At 46.2% G+C, this 17,912-nt stretch overlaps 2 protein-coding genes across 4 annotated transcripts; both read left to right on the top strand.

The window, feature by feature from the left end:
* Positions 1-664: 664 nt before the first annotated feature.
* Positions 665-4,298, top strand: sypl1 (synaptophysin-like 1). Its single transcript, XM_048268213.1, has 5 exons — positions 665-863; positions 2,025-2,143; positions 2,305-2,509; positions 2,733-2,924; positions 3,243-4,298. The coding sequence occupies exons 1-5, from the start codon at positions 792-794 to the stop codon at positions 3,378-3,380; spliced, it is 726 nt and encodes a 241-aa protein (XP_048124170.1). The 5' UTR covers positions 665-791; the 3' UTR covers positions 3,381-4,298.
* Positions 4,299-5,203: 905 nt separating this feature from the next.
* Positions 5,204-17,186, top strand: atxn7l1 (ataxin 7-like 1). Of its 3 annotated transcripts, none has more exons than XM_048268427.1 (11): positions 5,204-5,324; positions 5,801-5,872; positions 7,608-7,712; positions 11,528-11,711; positions 12,117-12,622; positions 14,234-14,316; positions 14,555-14,790; positions 15,051-15,237; positions 15,625-15,746; positions 15,898-16,615; positions 16,929-17,186. In XM_048268427.1, the coding sequence occupies exons 1-11, from the start codon at positions 5,228-5,230 to the stop codon at positions 16,944-16,946; spliced, it is 2,328 nt and encodes a 775-aa protein (XP_048124384.1). In that variant the 5' UTR covers positions 5,204-5,227; the 3' UTR covers positions 16,947-17,186. The 3 variants fall into 3 exon arrangements, with proteins under 3 accessions (XP_048124384.1, XP_048124385.1, XP_048124386.1); XM_048268429.1 differs by lacking the exon at positions 5,204-5,324 and adding an exon at positions 10,708-10,792 and having other exon boundaries at positions 5,849-5,872; XM_048268428.1 differs by lacking the exon at positions 5,801-5,872.
* Positions 17,187-17,912: the final 726 nt, after the last annotated feature.

Genomic DNA, 17,912 nt, shown 5'->3' on the forward strand with positions numbered 1-17,912 from the left:
TCTCTCTCTCTCACACACACACTCTATCTCTCTCACACACAGAAACATACACGCATTCCAGTGGTTTGCACCGCCCCTGCAGGACTGCTTCCTTGTGAGGCAAGACATTTGTGAGAAACATTTGATCTGATTATCAAGTCTGAGCTGTCTGTGTGGTGCAGGCAACTAAAAAAAGGCACGTAGCCTAGGCCTACAAGCTATAAAGGCTAATAGATGTGCTGAACACCCTCTTACCTCATGCGCTACACAACAACCAGACAGGAAGTCTCAATTGCAGGACAGATTTTCAAGGTTCTACCTTAATTCGATGGGTTCCTCCTGGCATCTTCAAAAGCCAAATACTTCCTGTTTTTCGGTTGCCTTCATCCATTTTAACTGCTCCACTGCCTTGCAATCATTAAATTAGTGATGTAGGCTAGATATGCTGGTATAGCTTACGTGTAAGAGATGACAGACCAACACTAACATTTGATAAATTAATGTTAGAAATTGGCAGTTCTCATTAATTTTTTTTACTGTTTTGTTACACGCAGAACACCTCTGACTGACAAAGCCAAAAACACACGCTTGGATATTAAACCTCTGCCCAGTTGCGGTTAATGTATCTGGAAATCTCTTGCGCCCTCGTCCTGCACACTTTTTATGCGTAGGAGGGGCCGCATCTTCACCAAGGGAGAGGGCGAAAGAACCACGTCACTCTTTTAAACTTGAAAATTGCTCCTATAACTTCTTATAACATCCTTTCTACAAATTAGTTTTGATTTTCGAACATTTCTGTGGCGCCTTTGCAAATGATGCCAGGATTTAGACTTAACTTCGCTCCACTAAAGGAACCGCTGGGTTTCATACGGGTGCTGGAATGGGTAAGTTAAGCAAACTCACCGAATTCCGTCTATGTAATCCGCTTTTTTACTTTTAAAGCAGAGGGATTTCAACTATAGTTCGAGGATACGGCCTTTACCTAGATGAAAAGTAATTGTACATTATGCATTCGGCTGCTAAAGCTTGAACTAACAACGTTAGTTGGTAAGTTGCAAACTCACTGGGGAAAATTGCTCGCTCTTCAAAAATCCTTGTCTGAATTTTCTGTTTTGCCATCTCATCATTTTATTTCAGTTGGAAGTCTTAGATTCGAGTAATGCTTCAAGAATTAGCCTAACTCAATAGCCTTTTTATGTCGACTGTCTTGCTCTTCAAGGGGATCATGCTTGTTACATATTCATTTCGCCGTAATAATTCAGCTATTTTGTAAATGTTTAACGTGTAGCCTGTGTTAATCCTTCCATTCAGTTCTCTACTGTTTTCCTTTCCACTAGACGAAAACCATTTTACATTCCATTCAGCAAACTATTCAGAGGTTTGCGTGTTAAAATCATTTTAAACATCGTTTAAACAATCCTACTTTGTAGCCTGTGTTTTGTATTCTTGAAACGATGAGATATAAGGCAGGCGTTAATTAAGTTCACTCGCATCATCCACACTCAAAGACATACTTTGTGCGGAAGAAAACTGAATTACCGACTCAGAGTTCTCGCCCATGAGAAAGGATACAAATGTGCAACTCATGCTCATCTGACCTGAGATGAATCATGCTTTAGAACCCCCTATGTTAATTAATAAAACTTCGACACCAACGTCAAGACTGAGGACCAAAAACAGGATGTGAAATGTTGTAAACCTAAACATCTGGACAGTGGCTCAGAGCTGTAATGAGGGAAAAGTCTATAGAGTGCACAGCAGGAGGAACGGGCCAGTCAGGGCCAGGGAATAGACCAGTTCCCAAATGCTGCACAGTTAAGGCTGCACAGCTCTGTTAGAGGAGGGATATTTTCATTGATTCTCTCAGTGCTGTATCCAAGTTTGGACAGAGAATGGTCCGGTACAGTCCGGTAGCCCACACTGAAGAAGAAGGCCAGGAGCCAAAATACTTCCCATGCACGCACACGCACTCATACACACAACTGCACACTCTATCATTAACGTGAAGTGTTTAACTTTGAAATCAATCTCAATATTTTCCGTAGTTCACAGCTGTTTTTGCCTTTGGAAGTTGTGGTGGCTATTCTGGCAGAAAAGTCATCTCCCTGAACTGCACTGAAGGAGCAAACCAGACATTAACAGCGGCTTTCTCTTATCCTTTCAGGTGAGTGCCTTCCCTTTTCGCTAATTGATCCATGGAAAAATTGACTGAATCATGTTGATGCTCATCACCTTTTGGGTGTGTGCTTGTTTACTAATGCCACAAGTTGATGGCAGTTTATTTGCCATGTTAAATGGCTTCTCTTCTGTCCTGTATAACCACAGGTTAAACCAGGAGGTTCTTGTGGAGGGCAACACCACACTATGCAACCGCACAGTGGGAGAGACCCACTTGATGGGGGACTCTGCATCCTCCGTGGAGTTCTTTGTGGGAGTCGCTGTGATGGCCTTCCTTTACTGCATGTTGGCTCTTCTAGTCTATCTGGGCTACATGCACGTCTACAAGGACTCCAACTTTGGGCCCATGCTGGTGAGTGCAACAAGTGAAGGATCTGTCTGTCTGGAGTGCAACCAACTATGCAATCCCAGATTCCTGTGGATGATCTATGACTGGCAAGCATTTTCACCCCCCTCTCTCTTTCTCTTACTCTTTCTCTCTCCCCCTCTCTCTCCATCGTGCCCCCTTTGCCTCTCTCTCTCTCTCTTTCTCTCTCTCTTTGTCTCTTGCCATCTTCCCACACGCTCCTCTGCAGGACTTTGTGGTGACCGCCGCCTTCGCCTTCCTGTGGCTGGTGTGCTCCTCAGCCTGGGCCAGGGGCCTGCAGGTGGTCAAAGACGCCACAGGCCCTGCAGGCATCAAGTCCACCCTGAGTCTGTGTACCATGCCAGACGTGCACTGTGAGGTCAGCAAGATGGCCAACATGCGCAGCCTGGACATTTCCGTGGTAAGTTGGGTCTGCCCCCCCTCCTTACCCTCAAGCCTTTTATGTCATGAACAAACAGGAAGTACCGACGTTCCGCGATGGAAGTTTGATGGAATGCAGATTTGATTATTTGCACTCCTTTGATGGCTGCTGTGAAAGTAACACCACAGGAGTTGTATATTTAGAAAATATTATAAACAATTTTCAGACGTCTAAAGGTAGTTGCAGTGACTTGAAGCAGAGCAAATCCATGAAACGTAAATTTTAATTTCCATGGCATATCTTTAATTGCTGGCGATTGATATGTTTGAAATGGTTGTTGTATAACTTTTGCTGCAGGTTTTTGGCTTCCTGAACGTGATTGTGTGGCTTGGCAATGCTTGGTTTGTGTACAAGGAGACACAGTGGCACTCCCAAAAGGCTGCTGCACAGCAAGCTTCAGGCCGCAGGTCGGCCCCAGCCCCTGCCCCAATTTAAACTGCGGACCCACCCCTAAACAGGGCCCTCTCTCAGGCCAGCAGCCATGGCCTCTCCTGCTGTTGCCAGAGAAGCGAAACCTCTCGTTTTTCTCTTGTCCTTTTCTTTCTTCCTTTTCAGCTCACCCCTACTTTAGCTGTCTGCCTGATGCCACCCTGAAGTAGTCTATATACCGGGACGTATTACCTGCTTTTGCTCTTTAATCACTAAAAGTGTTCTTTTTTTGAGAATGTGTTTGTGTATTTACCTAAGCAAAGCACTTATCGGTGCAAACAGAGCCAGAACAGCTTTGCTTTAAATTTGATTTCTTGTACACTTGCTTATTCCATGATATGTCCCTGAAGCTTTATATACAGATGTGCCTGATCCAAAGCTTTCCTCTTGTTTGTGACCCTCTCTGAGGCTCCTTAAGCCTGGTACTGTTTTATAATTATTATTTTTCAAATGAATGAGAAACGTCCTTGATTTTGTATGCATTAGCTCTTATGACGGTTGATTTTTTTTTTTTTTTGTATTGTGTGTTGTGCACTAATTTTACCATATGTTTGAATATGCTGAATGTTAATGCCTGAAGGAAGAATTTACACCTCAAAATGTGCATGTTACAAGCTTTATCATGAGGTTTTTTGTTCATTTTTTTACTTTGTTTGGTATTGATTGGTTTTGTTGTGTGAAAGGAGTAATTTTTGACAATGCAAAGATGTTTCATTCCAAGTCCAAAGCTGAATATTGAACATAATATGCTGTTAGAGACACAGTTCAGGGTGTCTATGGATCCTAGCATAGGGCTATTTTATTTTGTCTTGACAGAAATCCTTTCAAGAGTTATTATATTTTATGCAGTTATTTTTAAATAAAGACCGTCCCCAAGGAAAACAATAAAGATCTTCCTCCTTTCCCTGAAACAGTGTCTGTCATTGGGAGATGTTATCCAAATAAATCCTTAAGTCCCTTTGACATAATACAGCTTTTGTGTTCTTGGTCATCCTGTGACTTCACTGTTGGTTTTTGTCTGGGGAACAAATGCTACATTATTTAACGAAACCCTTGAGGGTTGTGATTGCAGTCGAAAAGGAAGACCTCTGTATTTTGAGTCTCTTATGTCATCAGACATCTATGGTTTACTTTGAATATTGATATCAAAGCCTTTAATTAGCTATGTAGGCCTTAAATAGAGTATTTGAACATAGGGTACTATCAGCACAGAAACCTAGTGCTAGCAGATTGAAAGTTGCTCACTGTGCTCTGGAGTTACTCAGAGCCGGATGGAGTTACTTGATAGCCAGTGACACCTAGTGGTCATAAAGAGAACATCACACACCAACAGCTGTAGGCTACACATCTCGGTTTAAAATGTTGTTGAAACACCGTCACATCATGAAATAAACAAAAACAGATGCATTTGGCTCACTAATTAACACCATGTACATGATTCATCTGATAACAATCACACATTTTAACAAGCTACATCAAGGAAAGCAATCATGGTGCCACGAAGTTACGTATCGATAGGCCTAATGCATAATATCATCAGGGTTAACGGTAGGCTAGGCCTTTCGGAGTGAGTCATCTCCATAGGGCAAGACTGTAGGCTACGTAGCGAAATCATGAATCTATTTAATAAAACACGAAGTAAAATCAAAGATTGTTAACAATCTTTCGTAAAATCATAGACTTACAGCTTGAACTTTTGAACTTCGGCACACACCCCCCTTCAACCTTTCACCTCTCTGTCGCCATGCTACGAGCAGAGACGGAATTTGTCGAATGTGACGTCAGACGCTTCGCCAGTCTCGTTTTGCTGGCTGCGAAGGAAAGGAAAAAGCAAGCAACAAGAAGGAAGAGCAATGGCGACATTGGATCGCCAACTACCAAGTCTGGATACGTTCCTGTGCAAACCGTGGTCTATCTTTACCGACGCAGCTGAATCACTTTACACCGACAGTAAGTTCTCACTGAGATTCTGTTTTCACTGTTTAATTCATGTTTTGCACTTGTTATCGACAGAGTCGTTTTTCAATTGAGATTGAGCTGACTGTGTCCTCCATGCATCTCTCTGAGCAGAAATAAACAACATATGCAAACATCCAGCGAGATGAGCAAAAATATTCTGTCGCTGGTGCAAAGTGACAGTTCTATCTCGACCGATGTATTGGTTTTCATTTTAGTGTACTTTGAGCCATATGTCACTAAGTGTACAAGTTTAGTGTTTGCCGTTTGTGCCTCGCTGGATTTAGACAGCCACCTAGCTACTACTAGTTGTATTTTCACGTTTGCAAGCCACCCTGCTGATAGTGTTGACTTACTGTTTGGGCGCATGGTGAACCGCACGCCTATGTTGGGTAAGGGCTACCGCTGAAACACAGCGTTTTTATCCCACCAGTTGTTTGTTTGCAAATAAGATTTCTCGTTTTGTGCAGGCGCACTCATTGCTGAAAATCAAGGGAAACATTTTTTGAACAGAAAGGAAGTGATGAAACTGAACAGAGAAGGTAAGATCCGTAGAGTAGGCTATGCCTAATGTACTTTTGACATTTAATGCAATCCATGTGTGCAAGTGTGTTTAAGTACGCAAGTGATTCCAACAATTGTCGTACTTGCTTGTTGAAACTTTTTGGGTGCCAACTATATTAGTTTGGATCGACAGCATTGCAGTTGGGTTCTAATTGCATTTCAATCAGCTAAGTGTCAAAACTGCAGCACTTATTCAGTTGCACTCTTGATCGTTCTGCTGTCTCTATGTACTGTCCATTGTTTTGACATTGAAGGGATGCTATGGACTTGGCAGGTGCATACAGTAGGTGTGTGTTTGCATGCACACATCTCCAACCACCTGTGGTGGGGTTTTAATTCTCGTGAGTGTGGAAGATCCACTGACCTGAAATTTCCTCATTTTCAGATCAGTGTTCCATTGAATCATTGCCATTATCTTGAGCCTGGGGAAATTCTGTAAAAATTCTGTGAAACAGGCGTCTGCTGACCCTAACCCATTGTGGCGAAGGTGAAAAGCGAATGTGAAATGTGTGGTGATGACGCCAGATCAAGTGACTCGTACTCTGTCATGATCGCATTTTAACTGTTGTCTGTTGTTGACTCACACCTTGACAGATCACGATAATCTTAGTCTTTGATTACGCCGCGCTGGAACACCTCCCATTGAGACGTGGATAGATTTTATCAGTCTGCAGTCAGCTTCTTTCATTGATGATTCATCATGAAGCCATCAAATAATGAAAAATCGACTCACCAGGCCAGACAGTGTTTAAAATGCATTCATTCACGAAAGGAAAGATTGTTTTAGTAGTTCAGCCCTGGCACAAAGCCCCATTTGGCAAGCTGTTGCGGCATTAAGCTGTTCACTCTCATTTGTATTTGTCTTGGCAGAAATGGAGGAAATTGCTGTAGTGCTTTTTGAAAGTGCAGTCACAGTTGTTTTGTAAGTCAGTGTGAATCGTGATTCCCATCAGTGGTGAAAATTTGTTTTGCAATGTTGAATTTAGGTAGGTTTAGGATCTGCTGAAATGCTGCAGTGATTGGTGGAGCCACTCTGGTAAACAAGGAGGTGGGCCTATAGGACCCTGCCACCACCCAGTGCGACTGATTAAGATGTCAGTCTGTGGCCTATGGTACTTAGATACAGTTTAGCATTGACATAACTTATAACTTGGCCTATGACTTGTGAAGTGAAATGAAGAATGTCAGGAATCTATGCAGTCTCCCTGGAAACTGGTAGCATACTGCAAAGGCAGAGTCATAACTGAAAATTGGTATCTCTTAACGTAAGCCTATCATTCACGGCATCATAGGCTATATGTTAATGTTTACCTTGCCTTTTTGCCTGCTTGGTTTCTAAGCACAGGCAGGGCATTAAAAAGGGCTTTTCCTCATAGTTGTTTTTCAGTTCAGTTCAGTTTTTATTTGTCATTGTTACAGGATAACAACAAATTGTTGTTAGAGCAAAAACAGACAGGCATATAGTTTGAAGTTGTTCACCCATTTGCCTTATATCAATTTACATCCCCATGAATAACCCATTACTTTGTACCTAATTTAGCTCCCCATAAATGCCCCCTAGAAAACCCCATAAAGTGCTATGTCCAGTAAAGTGCTTGGTGCAATAATGAATGAATCTAATAGTTTTTAGTGCAGTGTTCTGTTGTTCCTCCCTGTCCTCTCCAGCTTACCCTGCTAACTCAGCTCACGGTGTTGTTGTCTGCCTCCCTGTAGATATGCACTTGTTTGGCCAGTTTCCCACTCATGACGAATTCTTGCTCGTCGTATGCAATGTCTGCGAACAAGTCATCAAACCTCAGGGGTTCCTGACGCATAACGGTAAGCATGCTTCCCACAGTGTTATGCTAGATGATGAACAAGGTGAGTCACTAGCGTAGGCTCTCCTGGAATTGAGTTTCGTAATTGATGTGGAACTGTTTTTTTATTTTTTTTTTATTTTTTATCGTGATTTGGTTGTTTGCTTTTTTCTCATCTGTTTTTTTTGTGGGGTGTGAGTGTTACATCTCTCTGTTTTATATTAGCAGATGATCATTTAGCTCGGCATTGTCCCAACAATACAAAAATCTGGCTTCGACAAGCACGGGCCTTTGAATCACTTGACCAGTGCTGTTTTTTTTACAGTAGTGATGGTTCAGGAATGTTACAGCCACACGATTGAAACCCTAGCCAGCCTGCTGGGACACTACTTGCTGAGGCCTCTAGCGACAGCATGATATCTAGTCATAATGTGCTGTCCCCGACAAGATAAATGCCACTAGCTCCATACTGGCCAGAGGGGTTGATGGTGTGTGTTTTGTGTGTTTTTAGTTAGACCACCCTGGATCAGCCAAACAACAAGCAGCACTTATCAGTGTAAGGTGCTACAGACAGACCGACACCTTATAGCCTCAAGCATTTTGATGCCCTTGAAGGACTATCCATACTCAATATGGATTGTGTGGCCCCAGAGCTTTTGATTGCAACCATTGCCTTTGTTGCAGCCTGAAGCCCAGGCGGCGTCCATTTTGGCTCTTGTGCTGAAGTGGCTGTTATGTTTTTGTTGGTGTGTGTGTATGTGTGTGTGCGTGCGAGAGTGTGTGTGTGGTGGCCATACCGCCTGGCAGGATGCGTGAGTGCATCAGCTCCTCCAAGCTGCCAAGGAAGGCCCGCGTGTTTACTTTCGTTTTTGCTCTAGCGCCTTCACATCTGCCTCAGGTTCTTTTGTGTGCCATGTGTGCTGGCAGGGGGGCAAAAGACAGGCACACACACACACACACACACACACACACACACACACACACACACACGTGGGCGGGACACACACACACTCCCCTTTGGAGTCCGAATGCTGTGCCTGTAGCAGGGCGGTTTAGCCATTATGCTGTGGGGTGGAGGAGAGATGAGGCTAGCGAGGTGGAGCCACCTGCTCAGTCCACGCATGCGGTCCGCCGTCCCCCTCTGTCGTGCAACCGGCCCTGTCTGCGCGGTTTGCGCCACCCCATGCTGCAGCTGCGTGTCTGTGTGGGCTTAGCGCTGGGGTCAATGACTCCGGGCTATTCATCTCGCCAGCGCTGCAGCCGAGAGAAGAATGCCTCCAAGCCAGTTGGGAAGCAGGCTGTTCTTTTCTTTCTCTCTTTCTTTCTCTCTCTCTCTGTCTGTCTCACTCACACACACACACACACACACACACACACACACACACACACTCTCTCTCTCCTCTCTCTCTCTCTCATTTTTTCTTTTCTCCTTTTGTTTCCCACTTACTCCTTTTTTTCCCTCCTCCTGCAACCTTTTTTATGCCTGTGGCACAGGCTGAGTAAGTGCTGTTCCGGATGAACTATGTGCATAGTTCCGAGGGAAGGCCTTTTTTTTTATATTGCTAGATCTATGCCCTTTAGAGCTTGAGCTATAGTCACTGTTTTTTTTTCTTCTTCTACTTTTTTGCTCTTGTTGTTTTGCTTTCTTTTCTATGCTCTCTCTCTCTCTCTCTCTCTCTCTCTCTCTCTCTCTCTCTCTCTCTCTCTCTCTCTCGCCTGGGCCTGGCTGGCGGGTGTCTTCCTGCTGACTGATGCCAGGCGGATGTAAACAAACCCAGCTGAGCTGTTTTGCCCCCTCGTGTGGCGACGCGCTGCGGCTCTGCTTCCTGCCCAGAGCCGATGCCAGCGAGCGTTAACGGTGGCACCCATGGCACCGTCGCCTCCCCTCTCTCCCCTTCTTAAGTCAAAGGAACCCCTCAGTATAGCTGGCTTGTAGCTTTAGTGTTTGTGTTCTAATAGAAGCGTCAGGGAGGAAACAAAGCCTGTGTGTGTGTGTGTGTGTGTGTGTGTGTGTGTGTGTGTGTGTGTGTGTGTGTGCTGTGAAACACATTAGGACTCCTTAGTTAACGTTTGCCTCGGCCTGTTTGTAATTGCTTGTGACTGAGAGTCGGTGTGGGGCGGGGGTTACGTTAAGATCGTCACATACTTGAGTACGGAGTGGACTTTGAGCCGGTCCTAATCCACCTGCTCTTGTCCTCTGATTGGTCTATTTACACACCTGCTGCTTGTGTCCGGTTTGGGGGGGGGGTTTGGATGGCCTCTGTAGCTCAGGCTGGAGCCAGTGGTCTTACATTTTGTATTTTGTTTTGGTTTTGGAAGAAGATGTAGGGAGAGGGGAAAAAAAGGTTTGTTTCCCCCGCTTGGCCCCAACCCCACTGCCCTTTCCCTGTGTCCACTACCTAATGAAAGGCAATGAGGCAGTCACTGGTTTCCCGTACAGTTTCCCGCCGTGTTTGAGGCCCCGGCCAACGTCCTCCTGGCAGTCCGAGTGGGCTTCCAAGGCCAACTGTGTTTAGGTAGCTGCCAGAACAAGAGTCGTTATGATTAAGATTATTTGTTATTATTTGGCTACAAAATGGGCAAGAATTTTCTGGCAGTCTCGCAACCCCAAACCCCCTCCCCACCCTCTCCCTGAATATCCCATGTGTGTGTCGTCATAAGCATTTCTCAATAAACACATTATCTGGTGTTATGTGGCCAAATCGGCAAAAAAAAAAAACCTAGAGAACTCCTAGTGATATATCCACCATCCCTGTCTGTTTTGAGCTTGTCTGTAGTGTGTCCTTATGTGTATTCAATTCAATTCAAACATGCTTTATTGGCACGACAAATCATATGATGCATTGCCAAAGCGTTCACAAGAATAATAATAATAATTACAAAAAAGTAAACAAATAAACGTATACAAACATTACAAACATTTACACTTCATCAATACACTGTGTGTGTGTGTGTGTGTGTTGTCTGTGTACGTGTTGTCTGTGTACATGTGTGACTTTATGATGTGCCCCTTGCAGGTAGCTGGGGAATAGTTTCACAGTGAGTAGAGAGGACAGCCTTCCCCACCCCAACCCCTCCCCAAAGCCATGCATAGCAAAAACCGTAAGTGTAGTGGCTGTTTTTCCTCTCCTCCTCACCTCTCTCTCAAGTGCCTTTTCTCTCTCTCTCTCTCTCCCTCTCTCATTACTGTCACCACCAGCAGTCACAGTGCAGACATTTATCTGTGGCCTCTCTCTCTCTCTCTCTCTCTCTCTCTCTCTCTCTCTCTCTCTCTCTCTCTCTCTCTCTCTCTCTCTCTCTCTCTCTCTCTGTGTGTCTCTGTGCATACCACAAATTAAAGCCATACCAGAGTGCTTAGCCAAAACAACACATTAGTCCTCGTAACTCGTCGCGGGGCTCATTCAAAGAACATAAGACTCTTAATCATTTATCAGTAATCCAGCCTGCGCAGACACTTAGCCTGATTGTGAAGACAATGTAAAAAATAAACTAGTTCATGCCATAATAATTCAGCACACCACTGCATGATCGTGCATGTGGCTAGATTTTCCCATGTGTGTTTACTTGTGGGTCCTAGAGCTGTCGAAAGATGATATGACTGCCTTCGCCTGACTTCTGCTAACTGGTGTGTGTGTGTGTGTGTGTGTGCGCGCGTGTGCGTGTGAATGGTTTTGTGCTTGTCTGTCTGTGTGAATGTTTTCCGCTTGTGGTGGTTTGTCCTGGTTTGTGTGGTTCTCTCTCTCTCTCTCTCTCTCTCTCTCTCTCTCTCTCTCTCTCTCTCTCTCTCTCTCTCTCTCTCTCTCTCTCTCTCTCTGTGTGCCTGCATGTGCCTTGCAGAGAGGAGGCACGGCTCTCCCGGTGGCTCCAGGGCCCCTCTGGTTCCCATGAAGCCCAAAGAGTCAGTGAGCCACAGTGGGGTGGAGGCGCTGCCCTTCCGTGTGCCCCGCGACTACCCCCACTCGCGCTTCAGCAAGGCCCCACTCGCCGTGTACCCCCCCAAAGGAGCCCGCGCCAAGGCCTGGTGCGTACCCTCAACTCCCCGTCCTTATTTACATATACACTCAGCTGTTTAGCTTGCGCTTTTCTACAAAGTGATTTTTTTTTTTTTTTTTTTTTACTGTGGAAAATGTAGTACAAATGCAGAAGAGGGGAATTAGTGAAAGGCGAGGAAGTATTACAAAAGCCTTCTGTTGCCTCTAGCGGCTTTGAACATTTTGTATCTTAAGTGCTGTTACATAGTGCGTTACATAGGTTTTGGGAGTACTCAAATTATGCACTCGGGTTTATTCCGATTTCGTACACCTCAAGCTCAAAAGGAATGTTGGGATTCTTTTTAAGGTTTCACAAATACATATAGATGTTTATATTAACACATGTTTTCCTCATGGTCTAATGAGTTGTTCTGTGTGGTTATTTGTGTCTGCAGTGTGTCCATGCCAGTGGTGAGTTTGGAGAAGATGCCCTGCTTTGGACGGGCAGAGGGCAGTCACGTCAAAGTCTCCTCTGGCTCTTCAGCCCCCAGCACCTCTTCTTTCCCCTACTCCTCTTCCTCCTCCTCCTCCTCCTCCTCCTCCTCCTCTCAGTCGCCGGCCGCCTCCCTCAAGTCCTCCTCGCTAGCCTTCCACAAGCCTCAGGAGAAGTTTGTGAACGGTCGGGGCCCGGCGACGCCGCGCTCGGTCACGCCACCTTCGGCGCAAGACGGCCTTCGGCGCAGCCCCTCGCGCTCCCCGCTGGACAAGCGTCCCACCCCCTCCCCCTCCGCCTCTCAGGACAGGAGGCCTAGTGCGTCTCCCTCTCCGTCCTCATTGGACAGAAGGCCCAGCGCCTCGCCTTCCCTGTCCTCATTGGACAGGAGGCCCAGTGCCCCGCCCTCTCCCTTGGAAAAGAAGCACCAAAATGGGACGAAAGGCAGCCGGCACAAGAGAGTGTCAGGTAAATGTTTTATTCGGTTCATTTTGCTGTTTGTATTTACAAATAAATCACAAGGGTGGCCATAGGACTGGTGATGAAATAGTGATGGGGTGGTGGTAGCGTAGTGGTTAAGGAGCTGGGCTAGCATGTAGTAGCCTGAAAAGTTGTGGGTTCAATTCCCGCCTTCCACCGTTGTGCCCTTGAACAAGGTACTTAACCCCAAGTTGCTCTGCAGAATGGCCTTTGTAATACAATTGACGTGTAGGTTGCTTTGCATAGAAACGTCTGCAAAATAATTGTTAATTAATTAGTTATGTAAATGTAAGTATCAGTTTGTGTCAAAGCTTGTCATCAGATTGCCATTATGTTGCAATGCAAGGAGTGTTGCGTTAGCATTATGTATCTGCTATGCTCTAAAGGCCTTTCCAGACCACAGGTTTTGACTATGTTCAGTGTGGTCTGGACACCATCAGTGAAGGGATTTACTTTGGATGAGGGATGTCTAATGAGCATCACTCAAAATGATACTGACAATGTGTGGAACTTTCATTGCAATAACTGAGCTGAAAAAGACTTACACTAGGATCGCAAGGCTAAGTAGAGACATTGGGACATAATACTCCCTGAAATCTGTAGGGACAACAGCTTTTACCGTGCAGCTTTCTCAGACTTTATCCACATAGCATTTAATGATCAGCATCTAATTGTGACCTCTTCATTAAGCCTTTAGACTGAAGCCGTAGCTGAATTTCAGACAGCAGTGCTTCCTCGTTCATGTCATATAAACCACTCCCCAACGGCTCCCTGATCGGCCTGCTCAGAGATCTGTCAGTCAGTCAGTCAGTCCACTTTCTTTTTATTCCTACTCTGGGATTTCCAAGCTGAGCTAGACTTCAGTTGCAATGGTGCTGGCAAGGTAGGCCCTGCAGCGGCGTGCTGAGTGGATTCGGGGAGGAAAAACGTACACCTGTTGCACAGGCCCAAGCCCCGGCCTTAGAGGAGGAGGCAGCTACTGGACGAGATGAGAGGATGGAGGCCGCGGCGGCGATGTGGGGGCCCCACCACCCTCTTCCATGTGGCGTTTTTGTTACGCCGCCTCCGCCGTGTCACTTACAAGGGCTTGATTTAGGGAGTGTACTTTCCACACGCACACTGTCTGCCAAAATCCTCTGCTCCTCCTAGAGGGGAAAAAAAAAGAGAAAAGTCTGAAAGAGAGGAGCGCGAGACTGGCTTCCAGGAGCAGGCTCGACTCGGCTCCTTCCAAGCGCGGGAACAATCGCAGCAGCACACATCCCTGACTAGATTATAGAGATTAGCGATTCGAGATTACAGAGGACATCTGGGTCAGAGCCAGTTGATATGAAATGAATCAGTCAGTCCAGGGGAGTCTGCAGTGCATTGCAATGTATGACAGGTTTTGAGTGACAAAAGTGACTAGATCATCATTTCACACAGGGTGAAGCAAGTTAGCAGTCTTACATTCAACTGATTTTTCAGGAGCAATATGCTGTTCAGAATGACGTGTTAAACCAGACAGAGATTCACCCACAGGCCAACCCTTGCCTATAAATAAACATGAACAGGTCTATTTTTTTAATGCCTTTTTAAATTCCATTTTTTTTCTTTCTCAAGGGAGGATCTTTGATCCTAATAAGCACTGTGGAGTCCTGGATCCAGAAACCAAAAGGGCTTGCACCCGGTCTCTCACTTGCAAGGTTGGCAGCTGCCCATCTCATTCTGCTTAGCTTGTGTCCTGTGTTCTCTACTCTGTGTTTTTGTGATCATTTCCCAGGGAACTGTGTAGCACAACACTCCCTCTGTTGGGTTATGTTCCGTCCTCTTAATTCCTCATTATGCTGTGATGATTCGGGTCAAACTTAGTGCTTTTGGATAACGTGTGTGTGTGTGTGTGTGTGTGTGTGTGTGTGTGTGTGTGTGTGTGTGTCATGACAGACTCACTCCCTGACCCATCGCCGCGCTGTACCCGGGAGGAAGAAAGACTTTGACGTCCTCCTGGCCGAGCACAAAGGGCGAGCAAAGGAGAAGGATGGCGGGCACAAACGGGAGAGTCAGACTGGCAGCCAGCTCAACCAATCGCACGACACTACGCCAAGCGGGCCGGCCCACTGCCCCAATGACAAAACCACTTCCACTTTGCGGCTACGCCTGGCTAACACACACATGCACAGGTAGATACTCAGTAATGTTTCAAACATCCCATACTAATTATTTGTCATTGGCTGGATTTGTTGTATGTGGTAGTTTCATAATGAAGCATGCTTGATCTTGTGGAGATCTAATGGGAGCCGTCCTTGACAACTGATAATCTTTGGACTCATTATTTATACATCACACTGTTTCCCTTTAAGGAAACTTTGTATCTAGTCAAGGCAATTTCCTTCACTGATGATGAGTCCCAGTTACACAGTCTCTTTTGAAACTCGGACAGGTCTGTGGGCAGCGGGGGCGCGGTGATGCTGAGCTCCTCTGCGGTGCCCGCCCCTGACCCTGCGCCCAGCTGGCAGAGGGCAGCTGCGGAAAGTCGCCTGTCCAGCGACGAGGGCGAGACGGAGGCGTCCGAGGACCCCGAGAAACCAACCTGCCATTACTCTCCGCGCCATCCACACCCAATGAGTGTAAGAGCCAAAACACACACACACACACGCACGCACACACCCTCAGACTAAAGTTGTTTGTTTGAATCTGCTGTTTTATGTTTTAAAAACATCTTTAGGGTCCCCATCAATCATCCCTATTTATATATTGTATTTGTAACACGGTAATATGATGAGCTTACAAACATAACAGATTGTGTAGCCTTCGGTGTGGTTGGCATTTCTCATTTAGCTGGCAGTTCTGACTAGTGACTCATCGCAGAGGGGAGACTGTATCCACGTGTGTGTCAGTTCTCAAACTCCCCAGTGGAATTGAGCTTCATGCCAAACATGTGCAAGCATCATTTTTCCACATCACAAATTCAAGGAAGAAATTCACTCTTGTCTCTCTCAATTTGCCTCGGGCAGTGCTGTGCCTTCAACAGCAGGCTGATGGGGAGAGGTCATTATGTCTTCGATCGGCGTTGGGACAAGATCCGGCTGGTGTTGCACTCCATGGTGGAGAAGCATGTGAATTCTCAGATGTGGAAGTAAGTAAGCAAAAGACTTCAAACAACAGAAAAATAATAATAATAATAATTATATCAAAACTAGTAAATCCAGACAATCAAAACTCATCTAGTGGTGTAGTGTTGACCGGCCATCTGATGTCAAACTGATGCTATGGTCTTATTTTTGCAGGAAGGTACCCTTGGCAGCAGAGAGTTTGGCAAGTAACTCCCCTAGCCCTTCAGACTCTTCCTCCTCCAGTTCGGGTGTGCTCTTCTCTCCCCTGTTTGCCTCTCCTGCTGCCCCTCCGTCTCTGGATGGGGTCTCCGTCGTCTCGTACTCCACAGCCTTCCCCCACAACGGAGGCGGAATCTTCTGCATCAGGGACCCCGACCCGCCGACTCCAGCGTCCTCTTCCTCCTTTGCCAAACCGCCTCGGACTAAACCTGCCAAGTCCCCCAGGGCTCAGAGCGAGGGGCCTGGCGCCAAGAGGCGCAAGCCCTCCGAGGGGAGCTCCCACCGGAAGAACGGAAACGGCTACCACCCGCCTGCCTCTCCTCTACCGCCCCCTTCAGGGCCTGCCATAATCAGCAACGGCACAGCCACGCTCTGCATCAAGAGCAAGTCCCCCAGTCGGATTGGGCAGGGGCTCAAAGACGCGGGAAGGTACGCAAGTGGCGGGCAGGTGGGTGCGGGCAGCTCGCTCCAGGGCGACCACGCGCTCACCACGCACGGCCCCACACCGTTCAGCGCCATGGCGATGGACGGCAGGAAGCGCAAGAGCTCTGGCTTGGGGGAGAAGTCGGGGAAGGTGACCAAGACAGCGGGGCTGGACAGCATCTTCAGGAAGAGCAGCTTGAGCCTCCTGGCCCCTCTCCCCGAGTCGCCACACAACCCTCACCTGCGGCAGGTACGTCTCCACTGTGCCCCTTTTACTAGGAGCATTTGGGCCTGTCACTATTGTAATTGCCAGATCACACAGAACTATTTGAGAATAATTTTGCATAATCATCATAATCGTTTCCATGTATCTGTATAGAATCGCATGAAACAAACAAAAAGGACATATTTCCATCACTATGTATATAACACTACTCCAAATTCCATTACAGCTTACTATTCTTTACTATACTATTCCACTATTCTTACACCTTACTATTCCCTTCTGTCTAGCTGATCTCATCATTCTCCCTCCCATTTATTTCCCTCTCTGTCTTTTTCAGCCCAAGGTGCACCACTGACTTAATGGATTATCAAACTAAGGAGAAGGGACCGATGCTCAGCACAAACAGACTGTTAACTCTACATCCTCCAAGCCCTTCTTCCTCCGCCTGTGTTGCAGGGCTGACTGGAATTGTAACTGATAGACCAGAGCAGTGAAATCTAGCTGTGTGCCCATTGTCTATCGGAGAGACCTCTGAGCTGTGGTTGTTGTTGGTGGTGGAACCCTGTGTGTGTGTGTGTGTGTGTGTGTGTGTGTGGGGGGGGTGGTGGTATGAAAGTAAAGAGAGGTGTCCCGTTGGTACTAAACGCTCTCCCTGCAGTTTAACTGCACTTTCAACCGCTACGCTACACAGCTTTTTGGGGTCACCGTGGATGATAGCGAGCATGCCCTTCCACATGTGTGTACAGATTAAGACAACTTACGAGGAAAAAAACAACTGCCGTCAGTAGAGCGGACAGGCTTTGTTTATTTCAACACCACTCTTGCCGCTGAACTTTTTTGTTTGTTTTTTTGGTTCTTGCCGCTATAATATAGCAATCCGTTCGATCATCTCGCCTTTTGCTGGAGATGTCAGGACAATAGAAATGATAGGAAAAGAGGGACACCGCGTGTCTTGCACGTCGTTGGATTTCTTCCGTGAGCTGTGACAAGTGTGAGGGACCTCACATCATGCCTGAAACCTGTCTACCATGTACCATATTGCACATGCGTATGTACACCCATACTTGGGTATTTGTACAGACACACACACACTCGACACACAAAAAGGCTCTGGAATGGAAAAAGCCTCTCCACCATGCCTATCTAAAGTGCACTTAAGTCTCTTCCCACCTGGAAGGTAGAACAGGTGGCAGAGAGAACAACAGGAACTTTCAACCAAGGGAATTCTTTACTGACACTGTTTGGCAAGATTATTTTTAAACAAAAATAGGATGAATTCAGGTTTTTTTTTTCTTCAAGTATTTTAGTGTTGTTGCAAGCA

This window comes from Alosa alosa, chromosome 17, assembly GCF_017589495.1.
Source record: "Alosa alosa isolate M-15738 ecotype Scorff River chromosome 17, AALO_Geno_1.1, whole genome shotgun sequence".
Taxonomy (NCBI): Eukaryota; Metazoa; Chordata; class Actinopteri; order Clupeiformes; family Clupeidae; genus Alosa; species Alosa alosa.